The sequence below is a fragment of the Rhodnius prolixus genome, unplaced genomic scaffold (assembly GCF_049639745.1).
Source record: "Rhodnius prolixus isolate KJV_2025 unplaced genomic scaffold, Rpr scaffold_13, whole genome shotgun sequence".
NCBI lineage: Eukaryota > Metazoa > Arthropoda > Insecta > Hemiptera > Reduviidae > Rhodnius > Rhodnius prolixus.
In genome coordinates, this window is record NW_027411583.1 from 769,488 (window position 1) to 787,199 (window position 17,712).

Here is a 17,712-nt window from a genome sequence, read left to right on the forward strand (position 1 = left end):
TAAGGTTTTCTTTTTTATTCCTTCCAATCTCGCAGATGTTTCTTATCTTTTTTCAGGTTTTCCTTTTTGTTTTTGTTTTGTTTTTTAATTAAAACCTTTTTAACAATAAATCTGTACAAACATGTTAATAAAACATCTTTAACCGTTTATTTTGATTTATGGAAATTATTTCTTTCATCCTGTTGTCTGTTCGCTATCGAAGTTTTTTGAACTTTTCCTTTTTTTTCTGAGATGAAAAGGAGAATAAATAATGATTCTTTTTCTAAATTTATAATTTTTTTTATACAGCAAACAAATTAAACATTTTAATTAAAACATGCAATTGTTCTTTGAAGTAAAAATTCTAACATTACATTGTGAAATTAAAGTGCATATTACATATATGTAGTTAACATAATACTTGTTTTATTAATTGATTCTTCACAAAAATTTCCTTGGATAGATGATTTACGTCTAATTCACTAGGGCTTCTATTGGTGGACAGTTTTGCAGGCAGTACTCCAGCATCAGAGGTATTTAATCAGAAAATCAACATTATGCACTATCAACAATATTTATGTACTTAAAGTAATCAGTTTTTACTGAGTTTAGCTTGAATTAAGAACCTAGGAATAAAAAAACATTTATAATAATTGATTATGTATTCACAAAATTAAATAAATGTGACTGCAATAAAACTAAAGCATTGATATGAAAGTTTAAATCATTTTTTAAACAACCTAACCCTTTCTTTCAAAGAAAATGAAATATATTTTCAAAAAACCTACTTATTATTTATCAAAAAGATTACTCTGATTGAACAACAACAAACATGCATACTAATGTTCTAATTTTTTTATACAGAATAGAAATAGTTCTGTGATTGGAAAATATAACAGAATTTAATCAAATTAAAACCTTCTTTCAAAAAAATTAAAACTTTTTTTCAGCTACAAAGATGAAAATTTATATGAATGAGAGTAATACTACACTCTGAACGTTGTAAATAATAGATAAGAATACTTGATGAACAGTTCGAAAGTTAGAGAACGTAGTTTAGTTTATTATCAAAACAGAATGGATGCGAATTATCTCGTAAATAAGGTCGTACTTGCTGGAAGTATAGAAGGATCCTTAAAAATAATGAAATAGGTTATAATAGCGGATTTAACCATATTGAAAAAGTAATGAACAATCTAAATATGGAAACTGTTCTGTCACTTAGTAATGTTGTTGAGTGGGATGGTACATTCCAGAATATTCGAATATGTTTAGAGACATGGTTCAAAAACAAGTTCGTTGACGATGTAATTAATAGTGAATATTACAGTCATTATAGAGTGCTTGAATTCAATTTGGATGATGTTCATTACCTGACCAGTAATATGTCCTTAGACCATCTAAGATGGATTATTAAAGTAAAAAATGGTGCATTAAAATTAAGCAACTGTCCATTTAAAGATTAACTAGATGTGTGTCTTATGTGTAATATGGAGGTTGTGGAAGATTTGCATCACTTTTTTATTGAATGGTCAGCGTATGGTGATCTAAGATATAAATGCTTTAAAAGAACTTATCTCTCCACCGTAGAGATGGTCGTTTGCTGATGGCACTTGTTCATTATTGTAAATCTGCATATTTACGCAGAAATATGAGTATTATATAGATGCCATATTTAATTTTGAGACACCAGTTTACACCTATTGAATAAAACTAAGTAGAAGAAATTTTGATTTTATCTCTTCTTTTTTTTTATTAAAGTGTGTATAAATTTAGTTTTTATCCCCATAAGTTGGTTTATTTTTGTTTTCATTTTTTATTGGTGCAATTTACTTATTTTATCTGTTGGTTTTATTTTTATTTATTTTGAATATAAGCATGAGTTCATTTACCTAGTCTCTAACAGTTGCAAAACCAACATAGTGACTTTGTGTACATTCATTATACCAACTTATTTATCAAATTATACACACTTAAATTTTTGTCAAATTTATGTAATTATAAATAAAGATTTATTATTATAATAGCGGAAGACAACACGCCCCAGCTGCCTATTTGAGATACTTAACTTAATTGTTGCAAAAAGTTCAGTTTTGAAGAAGTAAAAAGACCAATCAAATTATGTAATTAAATAATTTGAATCTGCAATCTGTACAGCACTAAAGCTTATGACTTAATAATTCACTTCAAACCAATTTAATCACTAAAAAGTTTTAAAATGATAGAGAATCATTAAAAGTGTAAGCACAAGCAATTTTTTTTAAAAAAACGTAAATCTAAGTTCATGTACCTTCTGGATAGTTTGAATTTTGGCAAATCATTGCACTTACTAGGTATCTTATCTATGACTGTATACTTTTTCATCTTTAGATAATACGACATAATATCTTAACTGAGAAACAACATGCTGTAAGCTGAAAACAAGTACTTACTGTTGCTGTAGGAGTTAAAATGTGTTAGGTACACAGCAAAAAATGTCAACAATGTCATTAACCCAGTCATTTTTTTGGATTGAACTAGTTCAGAATTACCATTAGAATGTCGAAAGAACTCTGAGAACAAAAATGAAAATTGTATAAACTATTATTTACACAATTGTTTTCATTGTAATTACAAATATTTAGATAAAAATCAATTTTCAATAAATTAGAATTAAAACTACTGGTGCGAACCTTGCAAAATCCAAGGTCCATAATTCTAGGACTTTATTAAGCTTTAAATTATTAATTTAAATTTCATGGAGATTATTCTCCCCTTTAAATGAGAGAAATGTGAATATTTAAGTGGAAGTTCATAATTCCCAAATACGTAATCTTAATTAGCAATTTACTTTTACAGTAATAAATACGACCAAAAATTATTAACATATTACGAACTAAATCTACCTACTCATGACCGTGGAAACATTTTTAAGAAACAAAAGAATGAAGACTAAAATCAACTTTTTAAAATTACATGCGTACACTTAGAATGCATCTAGTATCAACTGTCTTGGAAACATGTCAATTTCATAAACATTTCTGATCATATCAACTCGTAATTAAAAATCAAAGTATACACAAAAAATGTTGCTTACCTGCAAGAAGTCCTTAGCGTAGTAATGATGCAAAAACAAGTTCTTCAATTTCCTAGGAAGTTTTCACATAATAGATAATGCAATCCAGTTTTCTAAGCTATGTAAAGTTCTCACTCACTTAGTTACAGCAGCATCAAGTTAATACTATCACAAAATGTTTATCAACGTAGGTGAAGTACATTTAATAAATAAAGCAAATTATTACTGTTGCTACATAATAAAGAGAATATTTGGACAAAACCGTATAACCTTTCTACCCCAATGCCTTACCGGACAGTTGTTTGGTTAGGAGGTTATTGAATGTTTATTTTAATAGTGTCAAAGTACATGTTTATGCTACCTAGCTGTAATCACTGGAACTAGTTCCTATGTAATCTTTCTAGTTCAAGCTACTGCCGCTAGATAGAATTGGCTATTCCTAATTTTAACAGAATGTAGTATAGAATTTCTAATAAGGTTGCCCAATTTCTTTAATTTAAATATAAGGACTTCAATTTCTGATTTATTCTTTGATTTAATTAGAGCAAATATCAAAATAATATACTTATAAATTCCACTCTCTTCACAAGCTATGTTTAATAGAACCAACCAGTCTTATGAAAGTACTTTAATCATTATGGGACAACAATATTGGTCCAACAAACGAGGAAAATTCTTAATAAATCTCCATAAGATGTATTGATATTTCACTATTTACAGGTAACGTAACTAAAATTTCCATAAGTAAATCACTAAAAACTTGTATTTTTATAAGAAGTTGAAGATGTGGAGTACAAGGTTGTCAACAAATCTAATGTTGTTCCTCAGCTATGCTAATCTTTAATTTTTGCATGATCTAAACACCTTTCTTATTATGTAAGAGAAAATAAAAGATATTAATATAGAATAAAAGAATACATATATCTTTATCCTAATTGCTATCAAGGAGAGACAAAAAATGTTTTTACAGATGTTATACAAATTTTCAGGGATGATTTTGACAAACTGCCTAAACGCAGCTAAACCCCCTGCAGATTGAGGGTATCCTACCTAGTTGTAGGTATCAACTCCGCACAGTGCATCATAAACCATTGGACTGTTATTGATTAGACCGCTGTTGAGTTTTATTAAATAACTTTTAAGACTTTTTATTTTAGTTTAATTAACTTTTATTAACTGTATTAATTATAATAACTTGAACCACGAGTTGTTTTGATAGGCGCCAACCATGAACTGACTAGTTCTCACAGCTGTTACTAACTACTCCTATTTTCATGAATGTAGATGGCGACACTATCGTGACAACCGCGGAATTATTGATGGGGATCTAGAGTTTTATTTGCTTGCAGAAGATCGTCTCCTATATGGCGCTCAGACATGGTGTTTACGTTGTACACAACGTGCTATGGAGAGGAGCATCCTTATAATGAAAAAGAGAGTTAGGAGTCCGAGCTAAGGTGATTAGAAGGAAGATTTGTCTCAAGATGTGGTGATGTAAGCTAAAAAATGAAATGGAATTAGTGGCTGGTCATCTGAGGGATTTGAAGATGAAAGGTGGACACGAACCTGCGTGGAATGGTGCCCTTTCGTCAGGAAAAAAAGAAGAAGGAGACAGTTTCGTAGGAGGTGCGATGAACTGAATGGAATAGCGGGCATTAACTTTAGTAGAAAATCAAAGCATAGAGAATAATGCGTGACATTAAGAGAGGCCTTTGTCCAGAAATGGGCCTAATTCCAAAATCAAGCATTTATCATTTATAAATTTGTTTTATTAGCATTTATTATTAATTTAACAATGTGAATTGTAAATCTTTTTTTTCTCTATTTTAATATTATTATTCATTATTTATTAACAATGAAATTTCACGAAAAATTTATTTATTTATGGAATTAATAAAGGCTATTTTTATTTACACGAAAAACATGAAGAAATCTAACAGATTATGAAACGAATAACTGCAAATATGAAGAGAAACGATCTCTTAATTTAATAGTAGACAGTCCACTTTTTAGGAACAAAGGTTTACTGCATAATACAGACGTATTTATTGCAGGGCATTACTGCATTGTGGATTCTAAGGTATCTGAGAATAAGATAAAGATACCAACAAAAGTCCTTGGATGAAGTTGAATTAATGTAAGATCAAGATGATTAAATAGTAAAATTTTAAATAGGATTACGACATTAAATTTCCACACTGGCACTACTGCTCATTACTGTTACAGCGATCCTAGAATATTCATTATTTCAAAGTGTTTTACAGATCAATGTAAAATAAATGGAAAAGTGGAATAAAAAAAATCATAATTTTACACTTTTCTAGTGAGTTAGGATAAAAGCAAGGCTTATCAGGAAAATACTAGATATTTCTTCAGGTTCTGACCTGTTTAAGAAAAAAACATTAATTTTCCTCTTTAAGGAATTCCTAAATACACACATATTTGTCAGCTGTGACCTGTTATGATTGCTGTAACGAGTCACAATGTTAACAGCTATCTACACAGGGCCTTATAACTCTGCTGCCACTTTCTTATTAAATAGGGCCTTATAACTTCTGCTGCACTTTCTCCACGTTAAAGTACTGACCTATTGAAACTATTAAAAAGTTAGTAATTAAATCATTAATAATGAAGGTAAGGTAAAATTTGATATATCACATTCGCTTCAATAATGTATTTTACGTACAAAAATTATAGTGATATATAACTAAAGAAGATGTTAAGGAATGAAGATAATCAATCGGTTGAACTAATCTAAAGCAAGCACTATAATTAAATGTCAAGTAAAAATTTAGGACACAATTAGCACTTAATATAAGATAAATGAATGAATGACAAAATTCTTTGTAAAAATAAAATTTCTAAAAAGTACAATTATAAAGAATTTGCCCATACATTTGGAACGGAATGTATTACTTTTACAACTTCATTTGTTAAATCTGCTTCTGAAAATATATAACATAAAAATGCAAACGTTTAAGACTTTTTTTATAAACTAATAACTTGAATAAATAAATACATCAAAATTTACCATAAGTTTCTGCTATCTCTTTTGGAAATTCCATATAATAATCACATATTAAGGTACTTCTATCTTTTACAATACCATGCACTTCAACAAGGCCGGCAACTGGAACTGTGAGTGGGCTCCTCATTGAAATTGTAATCACCTGATTATCTGTTGATTTTATTTCGAATGAATCACCTTTTGGGTTTGTCTGGAAAATATAAACTCATTTTAAAAAATAAATAAAAATAAAGTAAGAGAACATTAGCAGGTTGTACCTACGAGAGTGTCTACAAAGATTAATGCAAGGCTTCTACAAAAAGAAATAATTTTAATGTGGACCATAAAACAAGCTACCGAAAATCGAATTTACCTCTTTAAATAAAGATAAAGCATGATTCCTAGGTTGCTACTCTAATTGGACAAGGATAGCCTTGTGATGTCAGAGAATCATGCCACTTTAGCTAAGAAATACTTTCAATTAAATTCAATAAATAAATTAAAAATTTAAACTCGATTTTAGTCAATGTAAGTCTTGACACTTTCGAAGTCTACCATAAGTACAGAAAACATCACCAGTAAATCTTCTATATACCTGAATTATCGGAAGAGCTGTCTCCCATTATGGGCATATAGTGCGTCAGCAGTGTTCTATGCTGGGCTTTCAGCAAGGGAATGGAGTTAATACCTACTTTTAAGCGCGATAATTTCAACCAAGAATAAAAGAAATTATAATATTCAACGATAACTCATTTCGTGAAAAAAGCCAAAACTGTTTTAGTTATTACAACCTACTTCTGCGATGGAAATCACCCGATTTTGCTCAATTACTAAATCTAATTTATAAATTGTTAGACTAAGAAGCAATACAAACTTAATTGATACAGTTAAGTCATAGCACTGTCGGTAGATTCATTTATAGTAATTAAATTAAATTTCTGAAAAGATTTGACAGTTTCCACTTAAATAAAAAGTCGTTACTTACACTTTTTACTTCACCATAAATAGTAACAGTTTTACCCTGAAACTGAGGCAAAAGTGCTCCATTCACCAGTATTCTAAATGCACTTTGTTCCATATTGAATTTGATTTTCAATAGAATTCACTATAACACAGCAACAAGTAGCTAAAATTACTTAATCTAAACGAAATACTGTTACCGCCTTTAACCACTATAACCTTCTACATATTCGTATCGATATTAAATTAACCTCATATCGACGGTTTCCTCAAAAGAAGTTAGCAAAAATTGCTTTTTACTGTAAAATTAATTAAAATATAATGAAAGTAAATTACTTTCATATCTCTACCGTTAGGAAATAATTTAATTTAAAGGCTAGTAAAGGTAATACATACAATGAACGCTCATTCCAATTCTTCCTCGACATCGCTAACTTTTGCTTGAATTTGAACAATCTAAATCCAATAATTATATTTTCCAACTAATCGACAGAATAAACTAAAGCCACTCCTTCAAAACATTCTGAAGACCTTTCTGTTCCTTGTTCCCAAAACTCGTAGCTATTAGAACTATGATTAGATTGCACAGAATGGATCAATACTTCCTAAAAACTAACTATATACGAATGTTGCCAGAAAAAAAGGTTTATTTTTTCCTTTAAACCTTTTCTAGGACTTTCAATCATCAAACAATGAGACGTGATGGTAGCTGGTTGGGGTGGGGACCGCTAGAAAGAACAGGCATTACTTAACTTACGGTGTTTATTTTCTGAAATTAAATTACATTTCATTAAAATTGTAGTAAAAACGGTCAAAATATGTTATGAATAAAGAATCGTAGTCCCTTAATATAACAAGAGCTTGCCAAAAAAGTCTATTAATCAGGTGAAGAGTAAGTAGCACCCTAAAATAAAAAATGTTCTTCCAAATGTGCGATCTGTTTCATTCCGCTTTAAGCTATTTATATCAAACCAACGTGACTATTTAGCAATTAGTATGTTTAAATGATTTCAGAATGCGGCTGGAGCATAGACATTTGATCGAAAAAAATAAATGTAAAACCTAGAACGTAAAAACAGAAGTGGAAACGCTGCGAATGGTTTTAGAGGAAGTGATTTGTATTTTAAAAATCAATTCCAACTCACAATAGAATTCGCTGGAAGTGAAAGGTACGATGAGTTGGCTTAAAACAGAGTTTATTATTTTTACCAATCGAACAATCTCTAAAATAAAAATCTGATGGTTCAATCCGTAAAGCCTTGATTAATTTCATCGATACAAGAATTAGAGTGCAATGAAGAAATAATAGCTTTCGATAAAAAGACAAAAATAGAAGGAGTCTGTACCTAATTGTAAGAAAACACAAAATACTTTCCAATGATGAGCACATTTGCCCACATTTAGACAAGTTTATTCTCATAATAATGAGTTCATTTTATTACTTTCAATTAGAGTAAATATAACATAATACTTCCTGCTAAAAGATCTTCATAATACCAATTGTTACTTCATAAAATCCAGTGAGTAAGTAAAGTTTTCAAAGTGATAAATGTAAGATCAGTATTAACAATTTAGTTATGTTTATATAGAAAATGTATCTTTATAATAAAATATAAAATTATAAAGAAATAAAGACTATAATAACACATCATTATGATTATATAGTTTTCTTTTTTTGACAGTGGTAAGTTTTGTTTTATTATTCACTTGCTGTTCTTGCTGTACACTTGAATGTGTTTTGATCGGTGAATAAGAACGATCTCTTACAATATGAGAATGTCTGGTTACTATAGGTAATGGCTCAAATCTTGGTTTACTACAAATATTACGGCCTTCATGTGGTTCCACGACAAATTTTCCGATTTCCATCTATACAAAAATGGTTTTTAAAAGATTTTGAGCGCTTCATACAAAAAACAATATCAAAACAAATTATTTTAAAAAACTCACATTATTAAAAAGATTCATATTTGCTGCGCATCTTTCTCTTAGTAACTTTATTTCTGTTTGAGCACTGGCCAAATCTCCATTCATTTTACTCAGTTTTTCTTCATACTACACAGTTACATAATTAATGTCAAAAACAAAAACGAACAAAATGGTAAAGATATTAAAAAACTTTAATAATAATACGAACTATAAATAAATAGATGAAATCTTTTTATGTGGAAGTTAAATTCTTTTCCAAAAGATGTTTATGGAAAACAATAGGAAGGATATTGGAATTACATAATTAATCTAAGGTCTACATTAAGCACTCTCATTTTGTGGATCTCAATAAAAGATTCTTCTGGGACATGGAGTAAGGTATAATTTGTGAAGGAAAGTTTGGTGTGATTTTTGAAGCTGTCCCGAAATCCATACTGAGTTATGGTGCGCAAATATGTGGCAATCAAGAATTCAAAGAAGTTGAAATCCTATTTTGTTATGCCATTAAAAGATTAATCGGTTTTCCAAAACATACTCTCAATTATATGCTTCATTTGGGAACAGGTACACGGCCAATTTACTTATATACTCTACGATTGCACGCATAGGATTATACTTTCAGTATATATTTAAAACTCTTTACAGGAACAATAACAAATAAAGTTTTACGATCGATGAGTAAGGCTTCAGTAGGTTGGTTTAGGACTTGGACTCAACTTACGGAGAAAAATGGTGTTATACTTAATTCTCTAGACTAGGATGCACTAAAACGGCAGATGCTTCAGGTCTTAGAATATGAAAAAAAGGTTGAGTATAGTGCGTTTGCAAAATTAGCCTCTAAATATGGTGTTCCATACCATACATAAACCGCTAGACCATCAGATACAGTCAGTCTTATGTAAATAATAAGTTTAGTGCGGATGAAATTAGAGCGATATTCAACGCAAGAGATGAGTTGTATAGTTTGAACTACCTGGTGCCAAAATATCATATATAAAAGTGGATTTGGAGTTTAAAAAAAAAAAAATCTGGAAAACGAATGCAGCGCTCCCTGGAACTAGAGATAAAAGTTTTATTCATGGTGAAACATGTGTAAAAAATTATTTACAATGTTTTTACTTTTAAGAAAATTCTTAGCAGGACTCAGACTTACAGTTAAAAGTAAAAAAAATTAACCATTTAGTGACTTACAGTTGATATTGTTTGTGAAATAGTATGTTTACAATCTTCTTCCTTCTTTTGAAGTTCATTTTTTAAGCATTCTATAGTATTTGCATTTGTTTCGTTCAATTTAGCAATGTCTGTTCTGAGGTAGAATACTAAAAAATAAAAAGAAATGTATAAGAAATACTGGGAATTCAAAATAATATCAAGCATACACAAAATACAAACGTTTCAAAAATGGTTTTCTCAATTTTTAAAATATTATTTTATTTTTTATGTCATTTTAGTTTTTATAAGATGTTCTTTATTTATCCTTTCCATTTCTGAATTTTTTCTTTGTGTTCTTAAATGATATCGATCCTTCTTCTGATCATTTTAAAATTCTAACTTGGAAATAAATTAGAATTTTCTTTACTTCGTTCTATTTTTCAAATGATTCTTTGTTATTTACAGTAGAAATGGAAATAAAAAACTTTCTTAAGATTACTAAACAAAATAAGATTTGATCCGCTTGATAATATATTTGATTTTGTCCGTCGTTTACTGGACGTATGTTAAATGTACCCCAGACCGGGTTCGGACTTTTATCCATTATTAGAATAGATTAATCATTTTGATGTAAAGAATTTGAGAATCTGAAACTAGTCAGGGATACTAACATGTGACTAAGGCGGACAAAATCAACGACTAAAAAGCGAGTTTTTTTTTTTTGCAACTGAGTAGAGGGGGAAAAATGAATGTACAATTCTACGATTAAACAATTTTTCAAACCTTCTTCTTTAGCTGCTTCCTTAGTAGATTTTAATTCATTTTCATAATTTTCCATTAAATCCCGTTTTATACGATCCCACTTCTCTTGTTCTTCATTATATTTCTGAAAAAAATAAGATTAAATTTCTAAATAATTAGAAATTATTTCTGACCATCACATTCGGATCTGTTCTCAGGTAGCTAAGCTAAATGCAGTTTTTGGGATGACTCCATCAAGGTCTAGTAGAAGATCAGCTGCTTTTTTATAAGATCTATCATTTTCCCCACCAGTCTTTATTTTTTATATTAAAGTCTTGGTCTTAAGGTGGCTGGCAAAGTTCTGGTATAGTCTCTTTGCATGTGTAATCAGACAGATCTAAGAGTCACTCCCTATCCCTACCCATCCAGTACTAGAATAATGTGCAATAAAAGGTCCCCACCACTTTCCGCTACCAAAGGCATGGACTTTCGGCTCAGTACAGGCCACTTGCCGGCGAGTTCTTGTATAAGACATATCCATTGTACAGCAAAGACTTGTAGAATTTGCTTGAGGCATGCTGGCCATTAGTAACTATCTCTCCAGTTCAAAAGTTTCTAGGGCCGTTAGAAATAAGAAATTATTTCCCAAATAGCCGTTAAGTCGGTCAGAGATTGCTCAAGGCTGAGCTGAGCGGGATGCTCAATAGCCGCCCAAGTTCTTTCCCCAGATCGGCCCAAACTTAGGCATCACAAAAACATAATTCTAATAACTAGTTTCAGCTACTTTTTGGTGACACCAAATTACAGTAATTAGGACCGAATTTAAACATGGAGAGAGTTATAACTTTTCATTATTACTTAAAATTAAACGAGATTTTTTATTTTTATTATTTAAGATAAAGGTCATTACTTTTACGTTTCTTTCAACTTCTTCTTTTAACGTCACATTTTCTTGATTTAGTTTCATATTCTTCTCTGAAAAAATATAATTACTAAACACTTAAATAATAATAACAGAAAATAGATTTCTAATAGGAGTCTAACATTGAATTCGAATAAAAACTTTGACAACAGCACAAATGCATCAAAAGCCCATACTGGGCTTTAACCAAGAATTCTGCTAGATCTGGTTTGTTGTGGTCTTCGCAAGTTTTTAATGAGAAAGAGCCACCATTTTACTATTGCGAGAGTGCGAAGGAAAGCCTGCAAGCGGCTTTAAGCTCAATTAGGACCATTGAACTTTGCACTGTGAGCTATTTTTTTAACGCTGGCTATTGGTGAGAACCAAATATTAGGATAGCATAAGAACTCAACATTATCATCAGTAGGAAATAGTTGAAGGCATTAAAACTAAACAGATATTAGAAGTGCAACAAAGAGAGGATAATAAATATTTGAACAACTGGGAAACCCGAACAGGCGTAATGTATTATGCTCTCAGAGAGAATAAAACAAGAAGTAATTAGTAAACAAAATATTCTTAGGGTAATAAACGAGCAGAGAGATTCTATCAGAAATAGAGCCTATCTCCGTTTTCCAATTCCGGCGCTTCCTTAAACGAATGAAGTTAGTACGTTAATCACAGTCACAATTCAATTCACAGTTAGTCATGCAATGTAATGGAAACACACAGCATTGCTTTTTTTTTATCATTACTTTAAAATAAATTTAAAATTAAATTTAACGTCCTACCTCGTTCCTCGGAAAATCTAGACAATATTTTTTCTAAATGAATTATATGTTCTTGTTTGCTATTTAAGAGAGATTGAATTCTTTTCTCGTTCTCTTGAGAAATCCTAAGTTCATTTTTTAGCATTCCTATAACCGCTGTTAATTCTTTAATTTCATTCCATTTTCGAGTATAAGACTGAAAAAAAAAATATAATTTTGACATGAACATTGACTTTTTTCATACACTGAAATTGAGATAAACTTACTTTTCTCCAATCAGCTATCTCATTCAAACATATCTTTAGATCATCATCAAGCATCATTTCCAGTGACACAGCAAAATTATTCAAGACTTAACAAAAAAATATTTCAAACACTGATAAACCTCCTATACTGTTACACTTTTTGCCCAACAATTTATTGACTCCAACTTCACTTTTTTTTAATTTAAATTTATAACAAAAACTATAAAATGGTAAAACCATAAAACTTTTATCAAAAAAGCAAAAAAACCATCAAAAATATACAAAGATAAAACTTTCTAATTTCAAGGCCAATATAGAAAAAACACCATTCGTCTACAAGAATTGAATTTAAGGTTCCGAAAAAAAAGCAAACCAAATTATCCCAACATTAAAAGTAAAAACTACTGAAAAAAAAAAAAAAAAAAAAAAAACTAATGATGCTAATTTTACAATAATTCCTTTCTTTCTGAATATCACATTCTATTTTGAGGGCGAAATTAGAGACTTAACTCTTGGTCACATATTTAGCAAACAAAACTTCAGAAAGAATGGAAAAATTAAAAAATCTTCACTTACATTTCAGAAAATTCCTTCTTTTCTTCATTGGCATTCAATTTTAAGGACGAGGGTAGAAACCACCCTCTTGGTCGGCTCGGTTTGGAAACGGAAGTTCCTTAAGAATAGAAAAAATAGAAAATCTTCACTAACAACAGTGGAATTTCCTTATTTTCTTTATCATATGTTCCATTTTAAAGCAACGGCAAGATAATACACCCTTGGACGGTTCGTTTTGGATGCAGAAGTTCTTTAAGAATAGAAATAATAAAAAATCTTCACTTACGTTACAGGAAAATCATTATTTTCTTCAACTTAAATTCTATTATAATAACGAGGCAAGTAACAACACCGTTGTTCGCCACATTGTGAAAACCAATTAAGAAATTATCGAAAAAATAGAAAATCTCCACTAATATTACAGGAAATTCCTCATTTTCTTCATCTTACATTCTATATTAAGGAAGAGGCTACAAAGTACGTTCTTGGTCGTCTTGTTTTCGAAAATGAAGTTTAGAAAGAATGGAGAAATACTAAATCTTCACTTATATTTCAAGAAATTCCTTATTTCCTTATCTTAAATTCAATTTTAAGTACGAGGCTACATAGAACGTTCTTGGTCGCCTAGGTTTGGAAGTAGATTTTCAGATGAATGGAAAAATAGTGAATCTTCAATTACATTTCTGGAAATAACTTATTTTCTTTATCTCAGATTCTATGTTAAAGACGACGCTAGATTGTACACTGTTGATCGCCCCGTTTTGGAAACCGATGTGAAAAATAAATGGAAAAATAGAAAATCTTCACTTACATTACAGGAATTTCCTTATCTTCATCACCTTACATTCTATTTTCAAGACGAAGCTAGATTGTACACTGTTGTTCGCCTCGTTTTGGAAACGGATGTGAAAATAAATAGAAAAATACTAAATCTCCACTTAGATTAAAGCAAATTCATTATTTTCTTCATCATATATTCTATTTTAAGGGTGAATTAACAGATACCTAACTCTTGGTCACATATTTATGAAAAAGAAGTTATGAAAGAATGAAAAAATAGTAAATCTTCACTTACATTTCGGGAAATTCCTTATTTCTTCATCACAGATTTTATTTTGAAGACATGGCTAGATTGTACACTGTTGGTCGCCACGTTTTGAAAACAGAAGTGAAGAATAAATTGAAAAATACTAGATCTCCACTTAGATTAAAGCAAATTCATTATTTTCTTCATCATATATTCTATTTTAAGGGTGAAATAACAGATACCTAACTCTTGGTCACATATTTATGAAAAAGAAGTTATGAAAGAATGGAAAAATAGTAAATCTTCACTTACATTTAGGGAAATTCCTTATTTTTATCAGCTTAAATTCTATTTTAAAGACGCGGCAAGATTATACACTGTTGGTCGCCTCGTATTGGAAACAGATGTGAAAAATTAATGGAAAAAAAATAGAAAATGTTCACTTACATTACAGGAATTTCTTATTTTCTACATCTTAAACCATTTGTTCAGGAGGAGGCTACATTGTACGTCCTGGTCGCCTGGTTTTGGAAAAAGAAAATAAGAATAAATAGAAAAATACTAGATCACCACTTACATTTAAGGAATTTCTTTATTTTCATAATCTCACATTCTAATTTCAAGCCGAGGCTACATTGTACACTGTTGGTCGCCTCGTTTTGAAAACAGAAGTGAAGAATAAATTGAAAAATACTAATTCTCCACTTAGATTAAAGGAATTTCCTTATTTTCATCATCTTACATTCTATTTTAAAAACGACGCTAGATTGTACGTTCTTGGACACCTTGTTCTGGAAAAAGAAAGTAAGAATAAATGGAAAAATACTAGATCTCCATTTATATTACAGGAAGTTCCTTATTTTCATCACCTTACATTCTATTTTGAAGCCGAGGCTAGATTGTACACTGTTCGTCGCCTCGTTTTGAAAAGAGAAGTGAAGAATGAATAGAAAAAATAGAAAATTTTCACTTACATTACAGGAATTTCCTTATTTTCATCATCTTACATTCTATTTTATAAACGAGGCTAGATTGTACGTTCTTGGTCGCCTCGTTTTTGAAACAAAAGTGAAGAATGAATGGAAAAAATAGAAAATCTTCACTTACATTAAAGGAATTTCCTTATTTTCATCACCCTAGATTCTATTTTCAAGACGAGCCTAGATTATACAATCTTGGTCGCCTAGGTTTGAGAACAGAATTGAAGAATGAATGGAAAAAATAGAAAATCTTCACTTACATTTCAGGAATTTCCTTATATTCATCATCTTACATTCTATTTTAAAAACGAGGCTAGATTGTACGTTCTTGGTCACCTTGTTTTGGAAAAAGAAGAATAAATGGAAAAATACTAGATCTCCATTTACATTAAAGGAATTTCCTTATTTTCATCATATTACAAACTATTTTAAAGACGAGGCTAGATTGCACACTGTTGGTCGCCTCGTATAGGAAACAGATGTGAATAATGAATGGCAATAATAGAAAGTCTTAACTTACATTAAAGGAATTTCCTTATTTTCATCACCATACAATCTATTTTCCAGACGAGGCTTGATTGTACACGGTTGGTCGCCTCGTTTTTGAAACAGAAGTGAAGAATGAATGGCAAAAATAGAAAATCTTCACTTATATTAAAGGAACTTCCTTATTTTCATCCTCTTAGAATCTATTTTAAAGACGTGTCTAGATTGTACACGGTTGGTCGCCTCGTTTTTGAAACAGAAGTGAAGAATGAGTAGAAAAAATAGGAAATCTTCACTTACATTACAGGAATTTCCTTATTTTCATCACCTTACATTCTATTTTCAACATGAGGCTAGATTGTACACTGTTCGTAGCCTCGTTTTGAAAACAGAAGAGAAGAATGATTAAAAAAAAATAGAAAATCTTCACTTACATTACAGGAATTTCCTTATTATCATCACCTTACATTCTATTTTCAAGACGAGACAAAATTGTACACTGTTGGTCGCCTAGTTTTAGAAATATTTGTGAAAATTGAATGGAAAAAATAGAAAATCTTTACTTACAGGAAAGGAATTTTCTTATTTTCTTCATCTTAAACTCTTTGTTATGAGGAGGCTACATTGTACGTTCTTGGGCGCCTGGTTTTGGAAAAAGAAAATTAGGATAAATGGAAAATTACTAGATCTCCACTTACTTTTAAGGAATTTCCTTATTTTCATCACCCTAGATTCTTTTTTCAAGACGAGGCTAGATTGTACAATGTTGGTCGCCTCGGTTTGAGAACAGAATTGAAGAATGAATGGAAAAAATAGAAAATCTTCACTTACATTAAAGGAATTTCCTTATTTTCATCCTCTTACAATCTATTTTAAAGACGAGGCTAGATTGTACACGGTTGGTAGCCTCGTTTAGGAAATAGAAGTGAAGTATGAATGGAAAAAATAGAAAATCTTCACTTACTCTAAAGAAATTTCCTTAATTTCATTATCTTACAATCTATTTTAAAGACGAGACTGGATTGTACGTTCTTGGTCAACTGGATTTGGAAAAATTAGGTAAGAATGAATGGAAAAATACTAGATCTCCATTTATATTACAGGAATTTCCTTATTTTCATCACCGTACATTCAATTTTCAAGACGAGGCTAGATTGTACACTGTTGGTCGCCTCGTTTTGAATACAGAAGTGAAGAATGAATGGAAAAAATAGGAAATCTTTACTAACATTACAGGAATTAAGTGGAAGTGGCTGATATCTGACAGAGAAAAAGTTAGTTTTTTTCTCTCACTTATTATTAATTTAGGATAATAAGTTACTTATATTTATTAACTTTAAACTAATATAGCTTTAAATGTGGTGTTCACAAATGGGGATCTCCAAAATTCTCAGGTTAAAAACTATGTCTCAATTAAATCATTAACAATTACTTTTCGAGAACAGTATTCTATCTTTGTCAGGACGATAAAAAACAAAAAGAAAAGAATTTAAACTATTAAAGACAGACAAAAATGGTTTAATGGACTTCATAAACATTTTAGGGGATTATTTTGGTAATATGTCTAAACGTAGCTAAACCATTGCAGATTGAGGGGATCGTAAAAAGTTATAGGTATCAACCAATCAGTGCATCACAAACCATTGGACTGTTTCTAGATCCAATGGCTGCAATGGTTGTATTGGGTACTGGCTCTGTTAGCCTGCTCATAAGCGCAGTTTACCGGGAGGCACCACGAGGAGGTAGAGCTCAGGTTTCTGCCCCCCACAAAAAATATACCATTCTTGCCTAACCGTATTCCAGCCAGTTTTGACCCTGTATATTGCAGGGTAGCAGATGTCAACATTGTGACATGCATTACTTGCGAAAGGTCAGGGTGAAAACTAGCGATTAAGGAATACGATTAACCGAGGTTAAACGCAAAA

General features: G+C 30.5%; 2 protein-coding genes across 7 annotated transcripts; both read right to left on the minus strand.

Moving 5' to 3' along the window:
* Positions 1-5,693: 5,693 nt before the first annotated feature.
* Positions 5,694-7,168, minus strand: LOC141447851 (replication protein A 14 kDa subunit-like). Its single transcript, XM_074115734.1, has 3 exons — positions 7,027-7,168; positions 6,066-6,252; positions 5,694-5,979 (listed from the first exon to the last, which is right to left on the minus strand). The coding sequence occupies exons 1-3, from the start codon at positions 7,117-7,119 to the stop codon at positions 5,909-5,911; spliced, it is 351 nt and encodes a 116-aa protein (XP_073971835.1). The 5' UTR covers positions 7,120-7,168; the 3' UTR covers positions 5,694-5,908.
* On the minus strand, positions 7,027-17,547 carry LOC141447850 (uncharacterized). Of its 6 annotated transcripts, XM_074115732.1 has the most exons (10): positions 14,769-17,547; positions 14,370-14,433; positions 13,316-13,544; positions 12,761-12,846; positions 12,516-12,690; positions 11,734-11,798; positions 10,866-10,968; positions 10,122-10,249; positions 8,952-9,056; positions 7,027-8,870 (listed from the first exon to the last, which is right to left on the minus strand). In XM_074115732.1, exons 3-10 carry the CDS (start codon positions 13,347-13,349, stop codon positions 8,637-8,639), a joined length of 930 nt encoding a protein of 309 aa, XP_073971833.1. In that variant the 5' UTR covers positions 13,350-13,544; positions 14,370-14,433; positions 14,769-17,547; the 3' UTR covers positions 7,027-8,636. The 6 variants fall into 6 exon arrangements, with proteins under 6 accessions (XP_073971833.1, XP_073971830.1, XP_073971832.1 ...); XM_074115729.1 differs by having other exon boundaries at positions 13,316-14,842; positions 14,932-17,547; XM_074115731.1 differs by having other exon boundaries at positions 14,370-17,547.
* Between the last annotated feature and the right edge of the window lie 165 nt (positions 17,548-17,712).

Coding starts and splice junctions, on each gene's coding strand:
- LOC141447851 (XM_074115734.1), bottom strand. CDS start 7,119: ATGGAACAAAGTGCATTTAGAATACTGGTGAATGGAGCACTTTTGCCT. Junction 6,253..7,026: donor TTTATGGTGAAGTAAAAAGT/GTAAGTAACGAC, acceptor TATATTTTCCAG/ACAAACCCAAAAGGTGATTC. Junction 5,980..6,065: donor AGAGATAGCAGAAACTTATG/GTAAATTTTGAT, acceptor ATATATTTTCAG/AAGCAGATTTAACAAATGAA.
- LOC141447850 (XM_074115729.1), bottom strand. CDS start 13,349: ATGCCAATGAAGAAAAGAAGGAATTTTCTGAAAT. Junction 9,057..10,121: donor TTTCACAAACAATATCAACT/GTAAGTCACTAA, acceptor GTAACTGTGTAG/TATGAAGAAAAACTGAGTAA. Junction 8,871..8,951: donor ATATGAATCTTTTTAATAAT/GTGAGTTTTTTA, acceptor ATTTTTGTATAG/ATGGAAATCGGAAAATTTGT.